Source organism: Agelaius tricolor, unplaced genomic scaffold (genome assembly GCF_023055355.1).
Source record: "Agelaius tricolor isolate 1412-34295 unplaced genomic scaffold, bAgeTri1.0.p SCAF_3, whole genome shotgun sequence".
Lineage (NCBI taxonomy): Eukaryota > Metazoa > Chordata > Aves > Passeriformes > Icteridae > Agelaius > Agelaius tricolor.
Window position 1 is genome coordinate 7,491,240 of NW_027269263.1, and position 24,266 is coordinate 7,515,505.

Sequence of the window (24,266 nt, forward strand, 5' to 3'; positions counted from 1 at the left end):
CTTTTGCAAAAGTTCCCATCCAGCAAGGCACGGAGCTGGGAGACCCTGAGCAGAGCAGGACACTTCACAGTCAGACTGGAGATGGTAAACACTTAGAGGAGATAAAAGTTTGATGTTCTTTGGAGAGAAACCTGGTTAGAAGTCAAGCTTTTGATGTGGACACAAGCCTCACCTCCTGCCTTGCTTCTGCAGCCAGTGGCTCCAAATTCCAGTAAAGTCAGACTGAAGATACAGTCTCTTCTCTCACCCTTTCAGCCCCACAGCCACCACCATCACCACCACAAACTGGCTGGTACATTGGAGGTCCTGCTTTCATCTGACTCATTCTCCTTTTCTGTCACAGTGACCTCCAGTGGTTCTCTTCATTTATGTCCTTCATGCTGAGACCCTCTAAAAACTGGGCTAATTTTTCCCTTTTCTCTTTGTTTTTTTTTTCTTTTTTTTTTTTTGAAACATCCACAGAGCAAAATGTGTTGAAGGGATAAGTCTTTTAATCAGATTTTTATTGTTGCTTGTGTGGGCACTGGATTCCTCCCCACTGAACATGAAGAAAAGGCATGCATCTGGTGAGACTGGTGAAATAATTAACTGGTGAAACAGAACCATTATTTGTGACTATTAAATGAATGAGTAAAACTGTTCTCAGATCTGCCAAAATGTTCACATAGAAAAATCAGACTGCTCAAGGGGAGGGAGGGGGTGAGAGGCTTGGAAAAACTGATTTGCTGAAGTTTGAAGCAGGTCAGGGAAGACTGGGGGAGGGGAAGGGACTAACTTCATCTCTGAGGTGGTCCCACTTTCAAGAACTTTGTGAGCCCTCTTTCTGGAAGTGCTTCTCTTTATACATTCAGACTTGGCTGGCAGCAGTCACCTTGCTTGGCCTTCCCTTATTTAAAGAAACAGCTGCATATGTCAGTGTTTTTGTTGCTCTTACTTTGTACCTTGTGCCAGAAGCTCTGAAGTTATACGCCTGCTCACCTTATATGTACAGCTTATAAATCTGTACTCTGCAGAGGGCTGATGGGACAGCCCTGGAGGACTGGGATGAAAGGGGAGGGCATCAGAGGCTGAGACTGAGACACCTCTGTAGGCAAAGGAAAGACAGATCACCATAGACTGGAAGAGAAATTGTGTTGAAAATTAGTCAATTGCTGTCAAATTCGGAGGGGTCCTTGGGGGTATTTTTTATCAAGGTAATGCTACCAGTGAACCCAAGAGAAAGTTTGCATGACTAAAGGCCCTTGAATGAATGTTGCCCTACAGCCTCCCCTGCCCTGCCTGTCCATGCCTCACAACAGTATCAAAAAAACAGAAATCTTGGTATTTAAGGAAGATCCTCACAAATCAATTTATTTGGAATAAATTCATATAAGGGAAATCTACACATAAATTCCCAGCTTGGAAATGCCTGCAGTGTGCAGTTTGGCTTGGACATAGCTTGTGTGTCTGATCTGCTGTGACCTTCCTCATTCTTGATAGCCCTGTCTAGTGGCAGAAGGGTAAATATTGGTGAAATGAGGGATGAGTCCTGAGAATCCAATGTGAGATCCACATCTGGTTTCTGGGCTAACTACTGATATTTCTTTGAGATGGATGAAAAGCCTGCCGTGAGATGAGCTTGGTCACAGCACCAAGCCTGACAGAGCTCAAGGAGTATTTGGACAACACTCTCAGGAACAGGGTGTGACTCTTGGGGATGGTGCTCTGCAGGGCCAGGAGTTGGGCTCAGTGATCCCTATGGCTCCACCCTTCCAGCTCAGGATATTCTGTTATTCTGTCATCCTGAGATTCCGTGATTCCGGGATCGATTCTGTGGTTCTGTGGCTCTGTGATTCTCTGATGATTCTGGGATTAATTCTGTGGTTCTGCGACTCTGGAATTCCCTGACAATTCTGTAATTCTGTGATTCCATGGTTCTGTGACTCTGTGACTTTGTGACTCTGTGTCTGTCACTGTGACTCTGGGATTCTCTGACTCTGTGACTCTGTGACTGTGACTGTGTGACTGTGTGACTGTGAACTGTGACTGTGATTCTGTGACTCTGTGACTGATTCCGTGGTTCTGGGGTTCTGTGGTTCTGTGACTCCATGACTTTGTAATTCTCTGACACTGTGACTGTGACTCTGTGACTCTATGACTGATTCTGTGACTCTGTGACTCTGTAACTGTGACTGGGATTCTGTGACTGTGATTCCGTGGTTCTGGGTTTCTGCGGTTCTGTGACTCTGTGACTGATTCTGTGACTCTGTGACTCTGTGTCTGTGACTGCAACTCTGTGACTCTGGGATTCTGTGACACTCTATGACTGTGATTCTGTGACTCTGTGATTCCGTGGTTCTGGGTTTCTGCGGTACTGTGACTGATTCTGTGACTCTGTGAACTCTGGGATTCTGTGACTGTGACTCTGTGACTCTGTGACTGTGACTCTGTAACTCTGTGACTGTGACTCTGGTTCTGTGAATCTGTGACTCTGGGATTCTGTGACTCTGGGATTCTGTGACTGTGATTCTGTGACTCTGTGACTGTGACTCTGTGACTGTGACTCTGTGGTTCTGTGACTCTGGGATTCTGTGACTCTGGGATTCTGTGACTGTGATTCTGTGACTCTGTGACTGTGACTCTGTGGTTCTGTGACTCTGTGGTTCTGTGACTCTGGGATTCTGTGACTCTGGGATTCTGTGACTGTGATTCTGTGACTCTGTGACTGTGGCTCTGTGGTTCTGTGACTGGGATTCTGCGACTCTGTGAGTGATTCAGTGGTTCTGTGACTCTGAAACTCTGTGACTCTGTGACTGTGACTGTGATTCTGTAACTCTGTGACTGTGACTCTGTGACTGTGACTCTGTGGTTCTGTGACTGTGACTCTGTAACTCTGTGACTGTGACTCTGTGACTGTGACTGTAGTTCTGTGACTCTGGGATTCTGTGACTGTGACTCTGTGACTGTGACTCTGTGGTTCTGTGACTGTGACTCTGTAACTCTGTGACTGTGACTCTGTGACTGTGACTCGGTGACTGTGACTCGGTGGTTCTGTGACTGTGACTCTGTGACTCTGTAACTGTGACTGTGACTCTGTGACTGTGACTCTGTGACTGTGACTCGGTTCTGTGACTGTGACTCTGTGACTCTGTAACTGTGACTGTGACTCTGTGACTGTGACTCTGTGACTGTGACTGTAGTTCTGTGACTCTGGGATTCTGTGACTGTGACTCTGTGACTGTGACTCTGTGGTTCTGTGACTCTGGGATTCTGTGACTGTGAGTGATTCAGTGGTTCTGTGACTCCATGACTCTGTGACTGTGACTGTGGTTCTGTGACTCTGTGGTTCTGTGACTCTGTGGTTCTGTGACTCTGTGATTCTGTGACTCTGTGAGCCTCTCCCCTCTTCAGAGGCAGCCGGTGCGCTGTGAGCACATCCAGCAGTGTCCAGGGCTGTCTGCTGGGCCGGGGATAGCTCCTGCTAACATCAACAAAAGCCCTGCAGGGTGTTTATAGTGCACCCAGAGCAGCATTCCTTTCTCGGTACCTAACAAACACTGCATGTTCCCTGAGGATTGTTCCATGTAATCCCACCTAGGCTCTGACAAATCAGCCAACTGCTCTTCCAGGCAACTTGCCTTTGTGCTCCCTTTCCTCTTCATCTGCTAAAATCACCTAGGAAGAGCCAGGCATTCTCCTGAGCTCCTTTGTTCCCAGTATTTTCATTAGATCCTTGGGCATGGTTTTGATTATGCATGCATAGGCTCTTACTACAATGCTGTTTAAATAATAACACACAGAGCAAAATGTTCATGTGAGCGTGCTCTAAATTTACTGCTGATTTTCAACCCTGAGACTGCTACGTCTGTCTCTGTTGGTCTCTGGCTGCTGGCTTTTTTTATAAGTGTAACTATTAATGGTCCCAGTGGGATGATCTTTGTCTGATAAAAACGTCTCTTAAATGGATTAAATATAAGTGACGAATCAACTGTTGTTAGAGCTGCTCTTAACTCCAAGTATTTACCCCATGTCATCTTATCATTATCTGAGCAGCTCAGATGCAGTCATAGTGATTGTGATATATTTATTTAAAGTTTTCATTCTTGTGCCAATAATGAGCCTCTAAAACTGAGAAAAGCTGAGAGTTCTGGATCTGCTTAGCCCTATGGAGTCCTGATGTAAGAGTAAGCACAAGACAAAAATAAAATCCGAAATCAGTAGATGTCAGCTGCATTTCATTAATGTGGATATCATTTTCTGTATCTTATTTCATGATCTGATGTTTCAGATATTAACAAATCTACTCCATCCTGTAAGGAAATTCCTGTAGCCATTGCACAACATCCAGGCTGCTTGAGAAGAGGCCTTTTGAAGCACAGCTTCTCTGGATCTTTCACACTCAAAAATCCCTAACTTTTGTTAAGTTTTTATGCCGATGCCAATTTTTCCCAGCAATCACTTGGAACTGTGTATCCTCCACGTGGCTGTCAGTAACTCTGTCCTGGCTGTCCCAGGGGATGAGCCCACACATCCTCCCAGCCTCTGGAGCTGGCTCTTGCCTTCTTCTTCCCCCCTTCTCTGCAGGGTCTGTGTGTTGTTGTGGTTTTGCTGTGAGTGGCTGGCAGGTTCTTACCCAACAAGCCCCAAAGCCTCCCTGTGATCCCTGTGAGCACTTGTGCCTGTGAGAAACCCTTCTGTGGTCCAGGAGATCATGCAATCCTTGCTTATTTCTGGGTAAGGAATGATGTGGGATTCATGTTGGTGCATTAGACTCAGACTCCTTGAGGCTGTGCAGCAAGCCTGCCAACCCAAGGTGCATTTCTCAGGATATCTGGGGAGTTACAAGGAGGCTCATCCTTCATCTCTGGTGATTTGATGTGTGTGAACAGAATGTCATTGCTACACAATAAGAAGAAGATCCATCATTATCCCCAAAAGCATGATAATGTATTATGAAAAAATGTATTAAGCCTATGTGCTTTCCTGGTAAATCTCTCCTGGTTGTTATTGGAACAGGAGCAATGCAAAAGGTAGAAAGGAAAAGAATCTGTTTACAGACTCTTCTTGTCTGCTGGCATTGGAAACTGTAGACATTTTAAAGTGGGTACAGCAAAGCCCTAAATCTTCCCTGTTTTGTCTCAGAATTCCAAAAGGAGACTGGCCTAAAAGCCTGACTGAGGAATTGGCCACTGAAGCCCCAGTTCTCCCATGGATGGGCCACCAGCCCTGTGCTCCCTGGCCTGGATGAGAGGAGCCAGGGGGAGTTCTCATTTCACACTGTGGGCTGGTCTGATTGCTGACCTGAACCTCTGACAGAATGTCACACAGACACTTTCACTGGGAAAAGTCTGATCTGGTTTGGATCAGAGTTAGCTGCACCCAGTGCTTGTGTGTTTCCATGGCCTTTCAGCTAGTAAAGGGTGAGGGAGGGCAAGAACAAGTTTAGGTAAAATGTCTAACAGTGTGAGAACTTGAGCTGAATCAGAGTGGATCTTCACTCCTCTAGAGCAGTGACAAAATGGGGAAAATGGATACACAAGATGACAAGATGGGGTCCTTTTGCCTTTTGTTGTGCCATAGATTTCTGCTTGTGTGACCAGATCCTGTAAAATGTATTTTTAACAGCAGTAATCCCCACAAATCCCTCCTGCCTCTAACATGCTTATAGATGCACAGCCATGGCAAGAAAGGTGCTTCCAATACATAGTGAAGGATTTTCCTTAGTGAATGTGTAGGGCTTTCCTGTAAGTTCCACTGGAAAAAAAAAAATCCCTTCAAATGTTCAGGAGTTTTTCTTAAGGGAACTTGGTCCACAATATGCAGAGTGGCCTCAGACATGCTCTCTGAAGTCCAGGCCTGTACTTCAGCACAGCAGTGAGCCCAGGAATGTGCAGAGGATGCTCACCTGCCCTGTCAGAGAGCAGAATCCAGCTGTTGGATGGTCCATGGCATGGGCATTGCAAAGCACTCTTTTGGATCACTCACACATCTGGAAAGAAAGCCATGGAGAAGGTTAGATCATAGACATTTTCCACAGCAAATTAGTTAACATTAACTAGGAAAGGAAAAAATTATTTGTGAGGAGAACTGTCCAGGAAACCAATTAAAAGAGTGGACTCGAGGGGGTGTGTATTCAGAGAAGCGTGTGGGAAGCTGTGTGCATAGCTTCCACTGAAGTCAGGGTCCAGAGGGGCTTCCTGGGGGATGGATGGATTCATGAGAAAATGTCTTTAAGCACTGTCACCTTTATCTGGGTGAATATGAAACCTGTCACTTATTACCTGATGACTGTGTTCATAGATTAAAAAAATGGGAAAAGCAACCATGGGGAAAAACCAACAAAACAAAACAGAACAAAACCAATCAAACCAAAACCACCACCACCAAAATCAACCCACCAACCAACCAATCCAGTGAGGGGGAGAGGGGCAGGCTGCCCACCAATGCTTTACATTTCTGCCCCAAGCTTCTCACACAGCTCACAAACCTCAGAAAAGTGGGCAAATCTGACTCCATTTTGAATAATAACTAGGACAAAGAAATGAAATTACTTCTCCAAGGAGTCCCAATGCTCTTCCCATTAAAACTGGGGATGAATGCTTGTGCCTCTTTCCCTGCTTTGTTCTTGAATCTATTTGCAGAAACCAGTGGTGGTTTCAGTAGAGGACAAAATGTACCTTTTAGTGACTTTGTTGCTCATCTGACCCAACTCCTCATGCTGATGGTTCCCATTTTATTTTGGGAGGTCTCATATTGTAGAGCTTAAAAGGTAGCTTGTGCTTCCTCTAGTAGTATCTCTTTTTAAAATAAATAAAGCTCCTCAGACTCCACAGAAACTATCGCAGCACTTTTTCTCTGCAGTAAATTACGACCAAATAACAAAATGTTTCAAACTCTCAAAGGCTGTAACTAAATACAGCCAGCAATCCCCTGCTTTCTGAATCACTGCAAGAAAGCCAAGTTCTCTGTGGTGGCTCAGCAGATCAAGGGCACTTACTCATAAGTGAACAGGCATGATCCCTGCACTGTGGCTGCATTGTGTTGGGATAGTGCTGTCCACAGGTTGGGGTGGGGAATGCTTCAAACCAAGCCAAGCAGCTCCTGTGCTTGAAATGCCTTCCTTGAGAGCATAGAGCCGCTCCAGAGGACAGGCATAAACTGCTCTGGTTGTTTTCTGTGCGTCTCCAAGGCCAGATAAATGTCTGTATTTACAAAGGACCACGAAACAAACTCTGTGAGAGGAACTCTGCTGTTGGATGAGCTCCCTGTGCCAAGTGCACGGAGCCTGCAAAGGTCTGTGATGGAGGTCCAGCTCAGGGGAGCTGCTGGGAAGAGCTGTCAGCATTTCATGTCTCTTAACCACTTTTAAGTTCTGTAGTAAACACGGGGACTGCTGTAAAACCAGAGATGTGGTGGGGTGCCAAACCTGTGCTCCCCTTGGAGGTCTTGGGCAGGAACAAAGTTTCAGACTGTGCTGCTTGGGTCTGGGAGGCAGGACTGCAGCTCAGGGCACACCTGAGTGAGGCCACCATCCCCTGGTGTGGCACTCTGGCCTCACTCTTTACAAATTTCAAATTTCAGATTACAAATTTTTTTTTCTTTACAAATTTCTTTGTAATTCCGACTCGTATTTGAATTTTTGCAATTCTGTAATTCAGAATTTCGTAATTCTGAAATTCGCAATTCAAATTACAAATTTCTTTGTAATCCTTACTCGTATTTCTTTGTAATTCTGACTCTCTAGCTGAAACCTTGGAAACTGCCTTTCAGGAGGTTTCAGCCAAATTTCTGTGTTTAAATGTAAACCAAAGAAAGCCAATTGTATTGCCCATGGTAAAAAATCTTTTGGAATTTCTTCTGAGAAGCCCTAGCACCTCTATGGCTCACAGAGGAAAAAGTGGAAATTTGGAAGGGCATTGTCTGCATAGTGAATGCTCTTTTATCACCTTGAGGAACATCTGGCCATGCTGTAAGCCTCTGAAAAATCACTCTAATTTAATGGAATCTCCTTTATCAGGAAAAGCCTTCAGCTCCTGTGCATGAGTGACTTTCTGTGCACATCCCACCACCCTCCAGGAGTGCAGACCCTGCCATCTGAGCAGGCTCGTGCTCAGAGATGATGAAGGCAAAGTAATTTATGCCTCATTCCTTTAAACAATATCCAGATAAAAAGTCAATCACTCATACACTTTTGTCTTCTACTTAATTTCCTTTTATTCATTTTCCTAAGAGTATTCCCAATGGACTAGGTATTTAGACACTGTTGATATTTTTCATTTTTGATCATGGAAAATCTATATGTTTTCTTTAGCCCTTTTTACAACAAATTTTGTACATATAAATTTGTAATAAACACGATTGCATAGAAAAATAAGATTTTTTTATCTTTTCCCGAATTCTCATTCGTAGTGGATTTTTTGCTAAAATATTAAACAAAAAATAATTTCCCACTAACTGATTTTAGGGGCTGTATTAACAAAAACAAAAACAAAAACAAAAACAAAAAAAAAAAGAAAAAAAAAAGAAAAAAAAAAAGAAAAAGTGGTTAGGATTTTCCCCACAGCTCCTGCTCAGCCAGGAGCTTGGGAAAAGGCACTGGGATAGGGTGGTGTGAAGCAAAGGGAGGAGGAACTGCCCCACTCTGTTCTGGATGCTCTTCCTGCTGGGATGGAAGTGGGCAGGGAGCAGAATGAAACTGGTGGGGATGCTGTACATCCTTCCTAGAGGCCATTCAGTGAAACATGAAGTATTGAAGTTTGAGCATTATTTGAAAACACCAGGATAAGTCCTGATTCTTAGGTCCTGACCCCTGCAGGGGTCTTTGAGACTGGTTAAACCTTTAGGGTTTAACTGTCTGAGAAACTGAAATATCTGGGAGATTTTACCCCCCTACCACAAGAAAGGCAAAGCTGCTCTAGTTTATCTCAGAAATGGGGATCTTCAGGATTTATTTTCCTGCAAAGCTGAGAGCTCAAAAAAAGTATTGCATTCAGCTTGGTGGAGTCTGCAGCATGGACTTTCAAACCAGAGTCTGTGAAGCACAGGCTCCACACACAGATTTTGTAGAGCCTGTGCAAATATCTTCCAGAAAAACAGGAATTTTGCTTAAACTCTCCATAATTGCAGATTTTACCTCTAGGAAACCAGGAAAAAAATTACAACTCCTTAGTGGACAGATAAAGGGAGGAGCAGAGACACTTCAAAATCAGTTTTCCTCTTATGAGGAAGCCACTTCTGTGGAGCCAAGGTTAAGCACTGGGGTTTTTGGTTTGGTTTTTGCTCTTTGGGCCCCTGTCTGCCAAGGCTCATCCTTTCTGATGAAGATAAACTGCCTCTGCCCACCAGAGATTTCAGTTTTAGTTCCAGCTGGGATATGCTGGTAATCCTGAGATACAAAATTGTCTTCTGAATATATTGCAGTTAACTTCAGTTGTATAAATCCAAGCATTAGCTGGATACTATAAATAGGCAGGATGTGCAAGGAGGCCAAGTCGAAAATGTGCAGAAACCCTGCCTTTTTTCCTTAGTGCTATGCTTCATCATGTCTAATATTTTTCATCTGAAAAGGAAACAGCATGCACGTGCTCTGTGGCTGCTGTAATTAACTGGACATAATGAAGCGTTGGATTTCACACTTCAGAGGAGCAGATTGGGAAGGATGGGTAATTTTTTTCTCAAGTTTTCCTGCTTTTAGTATTTTCTTGGAGGTAGTTTTTCTGCAAGATTGGGTAGGGAGCAGAAGTACATCTGGTTTATATTACATGATGGCTGTACTTTGGCAATGGAAAAAGATGGCACTTAAAAAAAAGGAAAGAAGAAGAAAAAAGAAAAGTTTGGCAACTACAGGACAGAGCAACAATTACAAGAACTATCTTAAAATTCCCAGGACTTGTAATTTATTTTTCCATTCTTGCATTTTTCTGATGATGCTGGTGTTGAAGGAGTGGGACAGAGGAAATTCAGTTCAGATATCTCTGTGAAATAATTCCCTTTACTCAGGTTGCCCCCACAGCAGCTGCTGTGACTTGAACAGGAAAGTGATAAAAGCAAGAATAAGTGATAGACCATGACTTTTTTCTTGTGTTTCCTTCAGCCAGTGGCCATGAAGCCTTAAGGGGGTCTCTCTCTTAGGTGGTCTCATCCATGGAGACGAGGCAGAAGCAGGATTTATGCAGATGGTTTTGGAGACAGAGCTGCGAGGCATCTTTGTGGTGGGACAGGGGAAAATTTATTCCAGAAATGCGAGAGCACCTGGTCAGTTTGCAGTCTCTCTTCCTGCTGTATATTCACCCATAAAATTGTTTTTCCCCCCACTCACACAGAAGCACAAAGAGCTGAGTGCTGTGGCCATCTGGCTCTTGGGGCAGAGGTGTTGGGAGCCCAGGACATGAGACCTTCCCAGAGCAGAGGGAGCCAAGCATCCTCTGGGGCTGCTCCTCACTCCCTCCAGTCTGGAGAGCCAAATTTGGGGTTCTGAGCCTGGGCAGCTTGGGAATCTGCTTCCCTGCTCTGGGACCTTTTTCCACCCCCAGGTTGTTCAGCAACTGAACTAACTTGAAATAGAGCACTGGTACAAAAACACGTTCTGAGTGATCTTTAAGTGAAAGCTAATGTGAAAATGTGGGAGTTTAGACCAATGTAAACACATTACATTTAAAACAACTTTCAGATGTAGCAAATAAAAGAATTGTTCCTGCTCTTGAAATTCCCCAAAAAACCGCATTTTTCCTTCTGAGTCATGATTTAATTAGATTATATTTTATTAGACATTCTTTACAAATTTTAAAATACTGCTATTATACATGCACAAAGGAAAATCAGTTTGAACAATTGTATGTAGGCATTCATTGAAATCAACCACAAAACAGGAACATTTTATGTCAGTTATCGATGTACTCAATATGTATATCTAAAGTGCATTATGTTACAAAAAATATAGAAAGTCAGCAGCACCAAGATACGTTCACAAAATAAATACACCAGTCAACAAAATAAATTATGGTAAATGGGACAATAATAATTGTCTTAGCCTTAGCCAAAAAAAAAAAAAGGAAAATTCACAATAACCAAATGTGCAGTTTCAGAGAGCAATGGGGGGAAAAGGTTTTATTCTGAGCATTTACAATATTTACAGGTAATAAATATTTTAATACTTCCCATATGTTCACTATTACAGAATACTGCAATGTGTCTTCCAAATATCTCTTGCTGAAAATGTCAGCGCCTCCTGCAAAGAAAAGAAAGGACAGGAAAAACAGAAAAATTAATTAATTTTCACTTTTTCACTTCAAATGTGTGGACATAGAATCAATAGCAAGAGTGCCACAGACTGTAACAGGTGTGCCTTGCTAGTAACCCTCTACCTAACAGGGCCTGGTTGACCATGTCACAGTTTCAGACATTTATTCAAGACCTCTGTTATGTTTTTCTCAATGCAACCCCTCTAGAAGTGTGATGACCGATAGTTTGTCACACACTGATGCCATTGTACCCTCAGAGGAATCGAAAAGGGCTTTTTTTTTTTTTTTCTATTTAGAGCATCATGCAAGAAGATTCCTGAGTGCTACAGGCAGAAGAATTGTATCACCCTATGATGAAAATGTCAAGTGCTGAAAAAAAAAATATTCAGTAGTCCTTGTTAATGCTGTGGGGATGCTGTGGTAACTGCTGGGGTGTGATGCCATGTTCTGATTAAAACAGTGCCATGGAGCTTATTTGGTCTCTTTTTCCCACTGATAGACCACCCCTTAGGCAGGGGCCTGTGGTATGTGTGAGCAAAGGCTGCTCAGGGCTCGGAGCGAGCACACCCTTGATAGCATCTCTTCCTGTGCCTGAGTGAAAATAATCCTGAATAATAACCCTCTAATCCTGAAACTTTCTCCCTGGGAGCCAGACAGCTTGGTTGGTCCTGAAAGAAAGCAGCCATCCCACCCTGTTACCCTCCAGCTCCTGCTGCATTCAGCAATCAGCAGCACCCAGTCCTGAGAGCTGGGAGTTTTCCAGGGGATGCTGCAGGCTGATGTGAGCTCTCTCCCCATGAGAACAAAGCAGAGCATGCAGTGGATCCCTTGTACTCCAACATGAAGTTGCTCAGAGGTGCTGCAGGAAATGCTGAAGGGTTGAGCTTTTTTTTCCCTTCTGTCCCTGTGAACAGCACATGTGTTTTTTAGGGGTTCCCTGGGAAACACCTAAGGGTGGAATGTGGAGATACAGGATGGAGTGGGATTCCCTCTGCTGCAGGACTGATCACCAGAGCTGGTGGTAATATCCCATGTGGCAAAAGTGTGGGAGTGTGAGACACAGCAAAACTCAGTTCCTGCAGAGTTTAAAAGGTTTTCTTAACATGCACATTAAAAGGCAAGCTACATCTATCATTCGGGAGTTTACTCATTCAAAAGGTTTTCTTGGAAATTAAGTAAATGCATCTTAATTTAATTTAAATGGAAATACATCTGGAATGTTCATGAGAAATAACTTTTAAAGTGCCTGGAATGGAAATGCTAACATGAAGCTCCTTGATAATTAGCTAAAAAAATATTAGGGTCCATTTCAGGATATATTCCAAGAAGTGTAACAATGGCACATAATTCATACAGCATGGCTGTGTATGTGTGTGTGTGTCTGCACTATTCAAGCCTATTTCTAAGAGGGTGACATTTTCAATTTAGCCTGGATTTTAGGCTTGGTTTTAAAGTTTAAGCTAAGCCACATCTTTACAGTGGGCTCTGTACTAATGACAATTTGCAAGCTGCATTCTGTGATTTGAACCTAGGTTTGGCTTGGCTTCTTCCATGAGATACTCCTTGTAGTAGGTCAAAAGATCTAGAGTTTATATTATTGTTGTCCATTTTTTTTAGACCTAAACCCAAAACTTTGTTTTCAAGACTGATCAGAGAGAATTGGCATGAAGACTTAATCCAGGGTGTTCAGCAGAAAAGAAGCACAGAGATACAGTGAAAATCATGCTTAAAGTTTATATCTTTTGCCAGCCTACTGAGATAACTAAAAACTCAGGTACTAGAAGTTTGTTAGGGCTGAACCAACATCTTCTCTGTACTTGTGAAGGAGGAATTCCCTTTTCCTTTTTTAACGGATTCTCCTTGTTTAATCATCTCCAATTAATTATCTAAAATGCAGGTTATTTTTAGGAATCTGTGAGAAATGCTGCATTTGGATGTTGGGCTCCACAGTAAAGCTGAGAGCCTTCAGCCACACAGACACACTTCAAACAGAAAGGCTGAACTGAGAAAATCAGCAGGGTTGTACCTGTAGCTCTTTTATACATCCCATTAGATGGACACCAAAGACAGCACAGCAAGAAAAAGAACTGTTGAAATTCCCTAGGATGTTTTTTTCTACTTTCTAAATTTCTATGTGCTTAAGACAGGTGTTGTTTACTGACCAACACAGCCCCTTGATAGCTGTTGAAACCTCAGGCACCTCCTGAGCAGAATCTGAAGTCTGCCTTTCCTAAGGTGCTGAGACAAGCCAGTGTCCCTTAATTCCCTCCTATCTGCTACAGCCATGCCAACTGGTCTGTGGTCTGGGACATCCTGGTTTATGGTCAGGGTTACCCTGGTTTATGGTCTGGGATACCCTGGCCCATGGTCTGGGATACCCTGGTCTATGGTCTGGGATACCCTGGATTATGGTCTGGGATACCCTGGCCCATGGTCTGGGATACCCTGGTCTATGGTCTGGGATACACTGGTCTATGGTCTGGGATACCCTGAATTATGGTCTGGGATACCCTGGCCCATGGTCTGGGATACCCTGGTCTATGGTCTGGGATACCCTGGTCTATGGTCTGGGATACCCTGGCCCATGGTCTGGGATACCCTGGCCCATGGTCTGGGATACCCTGGCCCATGGTCTGAGTGCCCAGGCCTAGATTTTGGAGCTCCTGTAGATGCCAGCACGAGCTGAGGTGATGGAGCACATTGCAAACTGTGGCCTGTAAAGCTAAACCCAGGCTGGATTTTTAGTAAATCCCACAGCTGGTGTCTCTTTCCAAGGGATTTACTGCAAGCAGGTGGCACTGCTCAGATGTCTCTGCTCTGCCAAGGTGAAGGGGAGGAGGAGATAAAAGGGTGGGGTTTTGCTGGTGAAATGCAAACATTTGAGGAGAACTGAGGAGTGGAATCCTTGGCTTTGTGTGCAAGTGTGCAGATTTCCACTCAAGCTGGGATGACTGCAAGGGGATGATTCATTTGGGACATCTAGGCTGATGTCTCCAGGCTACTGCCCTAAAAACCCTTTGCTGTCATGCATGAGGGAAGCATGTCCCTCTCCAAGAGCAATGCCAAACACTTTTAAGCAGCAATGTAATTGCTTCATAAGCTGGCAAAAGGATGGAGCTGAATTAGAAAATCTTAATGGCAGGGAAAATTTTATGGTGAAAGGCTGGTCTGCGTTGTTTGCAGATATTACTGAGAGAGAATTTTTCCATGTTCTCCCCTAAGGTTAAACTGTGAAATGAAAAACTGTAAAGCAAGGGCAGGAAAGTTGCCAAAAAGGGGAGGTGTTGAGAGGAAGGAGAGAAAACTTCGCCATTTTATAGATGCAAAGCCTTAAATAAAAGTCAAAGCTTTCAATCTGCTGAGGCCCAAGTGTGGGACCAAGATATGATGTGAGATACACTACAGTTAAAGCAGGAAGGGAAAATTTAGTGACTGTGATGTGCTTCCTTTTTACAGAACTACCTTCACTTGCTACTCAGCTTCAGGAAGCAGATTTTGGCAACAAGTTGTTTACCTGAATTGTGTCTCATAGGAAAGAAAGGCTCTGTCCCCAGTGCAAGGTGGAAGAGGCACTTACCTGCAGAGACTGTGCTTGAAAAGCCACTGCCAAGTCACAAGCACAAAAATCTGCTTTTACTCCCAGTTTGAGCGAGGCCTTGGCCTCAGCCTCTCACACCAAGGGATAACAACTTCAGTTAAACACATGGCATGCTCCCCAAAAGAATACAGCACAATTACCTTAAAGTTTGATTGTGTGTAGTAACAGAGATGTCCAAGAGTGGGCTCTCGGTCACGATGTCTCCGTACGAGCCAGAATTTAGCCAAGCTGAGCGGGTTCGCCTCTTTTTCTTCTCTTGCTCCTTACGTTTTCCAGGCTTTGCTTTCTTTTTCTTCCCTGATGCCTTCAGGGGCTGCTCCTTGTAGGTCTGTGATTTGTTTGTCTCCTGAGTGAGGTATCTGCCCTCATCCTCACTGCCAAACCGGACAGGGTAGTTCTTGGTGTTGGTGGCAGGTTTAGGGTTCGGCGACACCTCCGACGTTGCACGGATCTCTGCGGTGTTGACCCCTTCGATTAAATTTTGAAGGAATATTCTTCTTCTTAAGTCTTGAATTGACTTGCCCTTGTCATGCAATAGCTGGTGCTCTGATACAGCCCGTTTGCTAAAGGAAGAAAAGAAAGGAGACGGAAAAAATGTTTAGGATTTGGTTATTGCCCAGCGTTTGGCAGAGCTCCTCACTTCTCTGGCTGTGGTGGCCACAGTGACCATGTACCAGGCTTGGAGACATCCATTGAAGCCAGACTGCTGGAGTAAGTCCTGCTTCATCCTCAGAGTAGCTGCTCTCAGCAGAGAAGAGAAAGACCTAAGCGGGTAATAATTCTCAGCTGACTGATCACACACCACTGGAGCTGGATTAGTCACTGCTCTGTTCTAGGAAAGCATCATGACTCTCAATATATCACACTGGAGGCAGTAAAAGCAGGAAGGCAGTTCCTATCTCTCCTACCCAGAGATAGGAAAACTAAAGGGTCAGATAATGCAGCAAGAGAGGGAAAACCCAGCACTTGTGCTGGAGCTGGAAGCAGTGTTTAGACAGCATCATTCTAGTGATTTTCTTCTGCTCAGTCATGTGCTTCAAAAACATAAGCAAGCACATAAAAGTGCATTTTACTCCTACATTTAAATAAATGCAAATGCAGGAGCATTAGGGAAAAATGTTTTAATTTGGGTGCCTAAAGCACAGGCACTTCAATCCATAATGAGCTATGCAAGGAGGCAACCTGAGCATCAGCAGACAAGAGCCTCAGCCACTCCTGTGGATTTACTGCTTGTCACTTGTGCCTAATTATGGTTTCTAAGATGCCCTCCTAGTGTTGCTTGAAGTGTGAACTTTTGGGGCCAAATTTCTTGTCTGCTGTGTTGTTTGAATTTTATGCTAACCCTCTTCACTGGACCTTCTTCAAAAGCATCCTGGTTTGCTAGAGTGGTTTGTCCAGAGTTCATCCTGACCTTTTGCTACACTGAGCTCTGTCTTGTTTTCAAGGAACTGGGAGCTGAGTAGCTATCTATCTTTTAGAGATGTTGTACTGGCAAGGAATGTATTAAACATCTGAGGAAAGAAGATACAAATGACACCTGGATAATAAATAACCAGAGAAAATGTGAGAAAATACGTGCCTTTTTCTTGAACTGGAATAGATGCACAGCTGTGCTGTGAACAACAGACAGAGCACAAGCTGGGATTTTAGCTACATTCCCATGAATACAATAATACAGTTTATCCTTCCAATTGCTCTACTCCAGCATGCAGAGCTTGGCTATGGAATCTCTCCTCTTGCATCAGGATGTGGCATGTGACTGGATTCTCTCTGGCCAAAGAAATTCCATTCACTGCTTTGCTTGTCCTACAATCATTTGGTCAGTTAGCTGGGTAAAAAGTGGTTTCTGCATGCAGGAGAAGACACATCACTGGGAGTGAATATTCCTTCCTTCCATCCCTCCTGCTACGTTACCAGATTTGAAAATGCAAAATATTTGGGAGTGTTCTGCAGGTTCTCTTTCTCAGTCCCCTTAGCCAAAGTCTTCAGGTTTATGACTTGATGAACAGTAGACCTATTGGAAGTTGGAAATTTCAAGCAGCTCTGTTTTAAGACCATCCCCTTCAATTTCTGTCTTGTAGGGCTGCACTTTTTGAGTATTGGGTTCAAGTGATGGATTGAAGTGACACTACATCTCTATTGCTCAGTGCAAAATTCAAAGAGCAGCTTTCCCCCATTCCACAATGAGACTGCAAGATGACTGTCAAAATCTTGCTCAAAATCATCTCTGCATATACAGAGGTTTGTGAGTACACATGTCATCAAATATTGTCTGTGTTTTAAGTGTCCCAAAATCAGTTTTGGATGACTTCAGCCTTTAGGACAAATATTTTTTAACCCTCTTCTAAATGTCCCTAAGCAAAAATGCAATGTGATAATGCATTCAGCTGATCCCATGTTGTGTCTTTCTCTTCAGTGCAGCTGTGATCATTAGCACAAGCTTGTGATCTCCCTCAGAAGAAGTTTTTTGAACAAGAGCCATCTCCAACACCCTTCTCATTAGGGTCAGCCTGACTGGCAAGTAGGCCAATAAAACCAGCACCCTGGGCTGCTCTGTGTGACTGCCTCTGTGCTGCCTGTCAGGCTGTCCAGTGTGACTCAGGTTACATTCTGAGCTTCAGCAGTCTGTTTTCTCAGCAAATTTGCATGGGAAATGCAGTTCTGCTTTCATCCTTCTAGTTCATAGAAAGTGTATGAAACCTCCATGCTTTAGGGAGTGTGAGCCAGTGTCTCATGTGATGAGCAAAGCTTTCCTACTGCCTCTTGTGAACTACCAAGGATAATTCCTTCTATCACAGACAACCCAAAGCTGCCTTAATCCTCTAATGTGTATTTGGTCAACTTCCCCACTGTGACAAAATCTTGACTCTCCAAAGCCTGTTATTAAAGTCCTCTTGATTGAAAGCCTATTCCATTTTACAGAGCTGAAAGCTAAACATTTGGTTCCAGTACACACAAGGCAGTCAGAGAGCATTACAAGCTCTACATCTTGAGTGAGTATGCATTTCCAAAATAATGCAGGGATTGACGTGTGAGGGACTGGTGTGCCAAAGAGGGAAGGTTTCTCTTTAAATGTCTGTATGATATTTAGCATCAAGTCTGGCCCCAAATAACATTCTGCTATTCCAGATGATTGTATAACATTATGTAGTGTTACATTTCACATGACTTCTATTACTCAGCCAGACTTAAGGATTACATTTTGCCTACCGGCTTCCTTTGTATACTCTAGACCAAAAAACCTCCTTGAAACAAAGATGTGGTAGATACATATCTCTGTGACCTCCTGCCTCTTTCTGCCTCAGTTATTCAAACAACTCCTATGTTTGCAAGTCATGGAGAAAGGCTTGCCCAAGAGGACTGATGTAAGAAGTGCTTCATAATGGAGATATCAACAATATCTCACCCACACACTCAGAGCAGGAAGGCAATGGAGGCTGCAATGATTGCATTCACATATTGGCCACAATATGGAAAAAATCATTTGGCTGTTAGGGTTAAGATGACCCACTAGAGGTCCCTTCCATCCTTCTATAAAACACACCTCTCCTCCAAGGAAAAGGATCCTGTACCCAAACCAAGAGCAGTAAATGCTAAGCTTACATGTGGCAGACACTTTTGAGAGAGGGATGTTGATGGTTTGTACTTGACCAGAGCATCCAAACTAATTACTGGATCCAAGTACACTGTGTACACATGAGGCTGAGTGTCTCATCATGGGGAGAGCAGCAGAAATCCATGACTTGTGACTATCCTGACTTCACATACTACCAGATAAGCTGCTCTTTTCAGGCACATTCCTCCTTCTTTTTTTTTTTTTTTCTTGAGATATCTAGCGTTTCCAAAAGGCAACATTCTTCAAGCTACCACTTTCTATCTCAGAGAGCTGCTCTTATTTAGCTGTTATTATCCTTGACTATTCATGTTGGGTCTGATCCTAAATTCAGCAAAATAACTGAGGAGGATTCAGTCGGCTCTCTGTATTTTGCAAGACTGTGAGTGCCCTTGCCACTGACTCCAAAGGGAGGGAAATCTGCTCAACCTATCTCAGGCTTCAGAAAAATATTTTGAACAGATCCAGGGACACGATGCTGCGATGTCTGGACGTGATGATAAAAATATGTAATTTCATTTTGAGGCATTACTGGTTTCTCAGAAGTTCTTTAGCAGCTAAAGCACTCCTATAACAAATAACATGTCTGGAAATCTTTTCTTGGGACAATTTGCTGTTGCTTGCCATGAGATATTTGCTTCAGCAAAGTCTGTAGAACCAGGCCTATGTAATTTTGATTATTTTTGCATGTCTATAATAATGCGCTTCAGTATTTTCATCCATTACTGGCTTAAAAGTTTTTGACTGAGAAAAAAAAAAAATCTCAAAGCCTAAATGAGTTATTAGCCATTAACTCTAGGAATGGTTTGTGGTGATATTAAAACAGGGCAGATGTTTGAGTGTGGTGTCTGTGTTTGTGCTGTGCCCACAAACAAAACTACACGGATGCCACTAACTGACAGCTGACTGGTTTCTTGTGTGTGTTTTACATGCCAGAGCAAAGAGGGGGCTGAGAAATGCCTTTTCACTGGTTAGCTTACACTTTTCTTCCCCCCTGTCAGGACAGAATGGGGAAGTTGGGAAGACCTCTAATCCTGACCTTTAAAAACAAGTGTTAGAACTACACTAACTTCAAAAAGAGAAAGAGTATTTCTCTGCAAATCTTTTTTTTTTTTTTTACAACCAATTTTGGCTTAGATCCAGTTCAGAGTTTCCTAGCCAAGAAAATAACAGCATCTAACTGCACTTCAACTATTTTCTTTTTTTTTATTTATTTTTGAAACTGAAGTTTGATTTCTCTATATAATCTGGTCCCAAAAGAAACAAATAGCCCAAGAACAGCTTTCAGGAGTACAAAGCAGTTAAAAATTAATGGACTGAGAATAATACACTGTAACATTATCAGCAATAACATGTTCTACACAATTTGCTGTAGGAGATTTGTAATAGCTCTCTGCCTGGTGCCAAACTTTAGGTGTGTCTGAAGTCGCTTCACCTGGGGTAATTTTTTCTTTTTTTTTCTATTGGGTGTTTTGGGTTTTTAAAAATTATTATTATTATTATTATTATTATTATTATTATTATGTGTGTTGCTTAACTGGCAGAGGAAATGTTATTTGGAGATCTTGTCTTTATGTATGTAATAAAACATTTACAAGGAAACCCATCTGAAATTGTTTGCTGTGTCATGTTTCCCTGTAAGTTGTGATCGGATTTTCCAGCCCTCTGTCTCCAACTTGGCTTCCTTTGGAACTGAATAACAATACAGCCCTCCCCAGTGTGACTGAGGTGTTTCTTCCTTAGAAAATCTGATGCAAGTCCAGAGAAAGCCAGCGAGTTGGATGTGTGAGACAGCTGCTCCTGCATCAGCACAGAGCCTTCTCATGCACTTTGTGTACGGGTATTGCTATAAACCAGGCTGATTATTTTGGAAGAAGCAAAAAGGTCATTTCCTGAACAGACTGTCTTAAGTTACACTATCATTTATCAAAAAATATGCCTCTGCCTATAAGTAAGATACTGGACTCCCTTTGGATTATTTTTCCCCCCTAAAGTGGCAGAAGTCCAAAGAAATTGTTCAGTACTTCAGTGTCACGGTGGCCCTCACTTCTGCGTGTTTCCCCTACCCCTATCAATATTGGCTCCGCGCCGGAGCCGAGGAAGTGTCCGTAAGTCAGTGTAACACACAGCATTTGCACAAAGCGGGATGCTCCCTGCCAGGGGCCCGGGCAGCTGCGCAACAATCACCCAGGTGTGTGGGAAGAGAAGCCCCTGAGCTTTCACACCGCCTCCCCCGGGGCTTTGTAAGGTCAGACAGCTGCAAAGCGCCCCTGTCCTGTCCCAGTGCCTCCTCCCGGCTCTCAGGTGAGCACCTGGGGCAGGTAACCCGCGCCGGCCCCGCGCAGAGCCGGCAGCGCTGCGGAGCCTCCCGGGCTGCCTCCTTCCATCCCTCCATCCCTCCTGCCCTCCATCCCTCCTTCCCTCCATCCCCACGGCCCCGCCGCCGCAGCCAGGGCGGATAAAGGCAAAGAAGAAAAGAAAAAGAGAAACTCACAGTCTGCGGCTGATCCCCTCTACTGATCTCCCGTAGGAGGGCACGGAATAACTCAGCAGGAACACTGCGAAACTCCACTGCTGGAAGAGTTTAGCGAACATTGTATCCTCGGGGGCTTAAAAACCTGCAAGGAAAGAGAGGTCAGTCCCCAGGGACAGATGCGCCAGCGCCGTCCTCAAGGAGTCCCCGCTTCGGCTCTACCAGCTCCGAGGCTCTGAAGGAAAAACAAACTTTCTGAGCTCTCGGCTCACTCCTTCCAAACTTCGCTCTGTCTCTCTCCCTTCCTTGCTCTCTGCCTCTCCCTCCCTCTTTCCCTCCCTCCCTCCGTCTCTCTGTCTCTCGCTGCCCGCAGGCAAGATCTCTTTCGGTATTAGTTCAAAAAGCATCTAGCTCTCATCTGAGCAGGGTTAGAGCGGGGTTCAGCGAGCTCCCTGAGCCCTGCTTAGTTCTAGTCCGCTAAGCCACTCTCTCAGGGCTTTATGTTACAGCAGAAGCCCTCTTTGCAGATAAGGAAAGATTCCCAAAAGTCAGCTCAGCTGCTCGCTTCCCTGTAAACACCCGCGGACACACACACACACACACACACACACACACAGGCTGAGGCAGAGGGGGAACGCATCCCCACATCTGTCTTTCAGTAATACCTCTGCAAAGAAAAAAAACCCAAAAAAACAAAAGGGTCAGGTTCACGTCTCCAGCTGCCAGAAAGTTTTGGTCCCCAGCAGTGACAAGGAGAGAGACAAGCAAAGGTCTGGAGAGCCCGAGCGGTCTGGGAGGAGCGGCAGCCCCGGGAGGCTCAGGGGCAGGGAAGCACGCTTGGCTCGGCAGGTTGGACCGGGCTGCAGCCCGCGATGTTCACACGCTCCGGAGCAGCCTCTGGGAGACCTGCGGCAGGACGGAGGCTTTTGCAAAGAGATGGCGCCCTAGGAACATGTGCGGAGAGAGCGAGAGCCCGGGCGGGATACCCACAGCCAAAACGGAGACTGGGAATCAGCGCTGCCTGGGCCCGCGACCAAAAAGGAGCGAAGAAAGGGAAACACCCGGCAGCACATGCACTCGGCGGACCCCAAGCACTCCGACCGAGCTCTCCGCATCTCCTGCAGCCGCACTCCTCTCCCGCTCACCTTCCAGCTCTCCCTTTTTGTGTTTACCCCCGGGTCAGCGTCTCCCCTGCCGCGGGGATTCCTCCCATCGCTGGGAGCGCTTTTTAGCTCAAGCCCAAAGCGCTGCCCGGGATTGCTGCCGCCTTTCCTTGCACCTACCGTGGCTGCTCGCCGTTCCCCTATTAGCCGGAGGGTCGGCTCCTAATGATGCTAATTGTGCAGGGAGGGGGGGAGCTCAGGGGGAGGGCTGGGGGGAGGACTCGCGCTCTATGAACACAGGCGCTCCTGGCCAAAAAAGTAAACTAGTGGAAAGTTTTCTCCTCCTCTCCCTCTTTCGCCTTCCACTTCGCCCTCCTTCTCAGCCTGGCCAGGGCGCTGCAAACCGCTGCGTCAGGTTGCGCTCCCCAGCGCCGCGGGGCTGTGCGGGGACAGAGGGGGCCGGAGCGGCGGGAGGGCAGCCCCGGTTAACCCCGGGCAGCCCCGGTTGGCCCCGGTTAGCCCCGGGCAGCCCCGGTTAACCCCGGGCAGCCCCGGTTAGCCCCGGTTAGCCCCGGCGGGCACCGGCAGCCCCGCAGCCCCCGACACAAAGTTTGGAGGCGCCAAACTTTTCCATGCCGGGACAGCGCTGGTGTGAAAGCCGAAGGCGCACGGAGCTGCCCCGGCTGCTCCAAGGGGACACGGGGACGGAGCCAGGGCAGCGCTCCCGTCGCCCCCAGCTCCATCCGGAGGGAATGCCCTGCTCGCCCATGTCCCCGCGTCCAGCGCACACCTGGGACCCAGCTCCGTGCCCGCAGCATCCCGGGATGCTCGCCCGGAGCCTCCCCAGAGCCCGCGGAGGGGCAGCTGGTGGTGCCGCTGACAGCCTGATTTACAGGGAATGCTTTCCCAACACCCTCACCAGCCGCAACAAAACACACTGAGGCGTGCCGGCTCCTTCTCATCCTGCCCCCGAATTAAAGCAGGCGCTCCGGGAGGGTTTAGGTGCAAAGCGAAGCGTTTTTCTACCTGCAGGTTATTTGAAGTTAAGCGACGCTTGCTGACGCGATTTAAAAGCCCAGATTCCACAACACACAGGCAAATAAAACAGACAGCGTAAGAGCTGAAATAGAAATCATGCTGAAAACATTAAATCGTTTATGCTGTAAATAAATTCCCTGAACGCCTGGTCAGGCTATAAATTAAAACCTATAGCTAATAGGCGTCTTTGATTTACACTGCCCTTTCGACTAATTAAAAATAATTGTGACATCCCCAGAAAACAACCCCCACAAACTCATAAGGTGTATTGCTCATGTTAAAAGTAAAATTTCCATCAAATATTTTTAGAATTTCCTCTCCCCATAAATGATTTCTTAAAAAAAATACACCAAAAACCAACACACATCATCCTGTACAGACTCAGGAAAAATAAATAGCCTCTATAAACTCAGAATCCTGAAGTTTCTTCTCAATTTATCACTTCACCTTTTCCTTGAGTTACAGCTGTCTGTGCCTCTCAGAGATCACTGTGGCCAACAGTGGTTGCTCTTCTCAGCAATCGCTTCCAAAACTATGTTCTATGCTTAAAAAGGATGAAAATGGAAAAAAAAAATAAAAGAAAAAGAAAGAAAAAAGAAGTTACATGAATAAAAATAATAATAAAAAAGGCAATATTTTTCAAAAATCCAGCCTACAGAGCTTTGATTCTGCCTGTAATAGATTAGGGCTAAATAAAGGGTGTTAAAAGCAGGTGCTTTTCTCCCTTGCTGCTCTTTTTATTATGAAGAACAGAAGCTTCCCCTAATATATATAGTGAGGGAGACCCTTCTCCATTGCTTTTATTGAAAAGACCAAACTTGTGACATCACTAACCACCTTCCTATGGCTGAGTTTGCCTCTTCTCTGCCTCAGTGGGCTTGGGAGAAAAAAAAAAAAAAAAAAAAAAAAAAAAAAGGAAGAGGGAAGAGAGAAAAAAACCAACACAACCCAGCTATGGCTGTGCTAATACGGCAGGACCTGAGCAATGCCAAAGGCTTTTAGGAGATTCGCTATCACCCCGCTGCTCCCCGAGGGCTGTCATCCCCGAGGGCGCAGCAGCGTCTTGTCACCTGCCGCGTACACCAACGAGCAAATTCAGGTTCCCGCGAGCAAACTCCTGGTCCCAAGCCTCACCGCGAGCCTGAGCCCTCCTCCGTGGGCAGGACGGGGAGAAAAGCCCTCTCAGCTGGGGTTTAAACCTTCTCTTCCCCGCAGGATGCCG

At 45.1% G+C, this 24,266-nt stretch overlaps 1 protein-coding gene across 4 annotated transcripts; it reads right to left on the minus strand.

The window, feature by feature from the left end:
• Positions 1 to 10,718: 10,718 nt before the first annotated feature.
• Positions 10,719 to 22,204, minus strand: PTHLH (parathyroid hormone like hormone). 4 transcript variants are annotated; one of them, XM_071422338.1, is made up of 4 exons: positions 22,187 to 22,204; positions 20,925 to 21,048; positions 14,958 to 15,380; positions 10,719 to 11,206 (listed from the first exon to the last, which is right to left on the minus strand). In XM_071422338.1, the coding sequence occupies exons 2-4, from the start codon at positions 21,023 to 21,025 to the stop codon at positions 11,197 to 11,199; spliced, it is 534 nt and encodes a 177-aa protein (XP_071278439.1). In that variant the 5' UTR covers positions 21,026 to 21,048; positions 22,187 to 22,204; the 3' UTR covers positions 10,719 to 11,196. The 4 variants fall into 4 exon arrangements, with proteins under 4 accessions (XP_071278439.1, XP_071278440.1, XP_071278441.1 ...); XM_071422339.1 differs by lacking the exon at positions 22,187 to 22,204 and adding an exon at positions 22,049 to 22,144; XM_071422340.1 differs by lacking the exons at positions 20,925 to 21,048; positions 22,187 to 22,204 and adding an exon at positions 15,492 to 15,650.
• Positions 22,205 to 24,266: the final 2,062 nt, after the last annotated feature.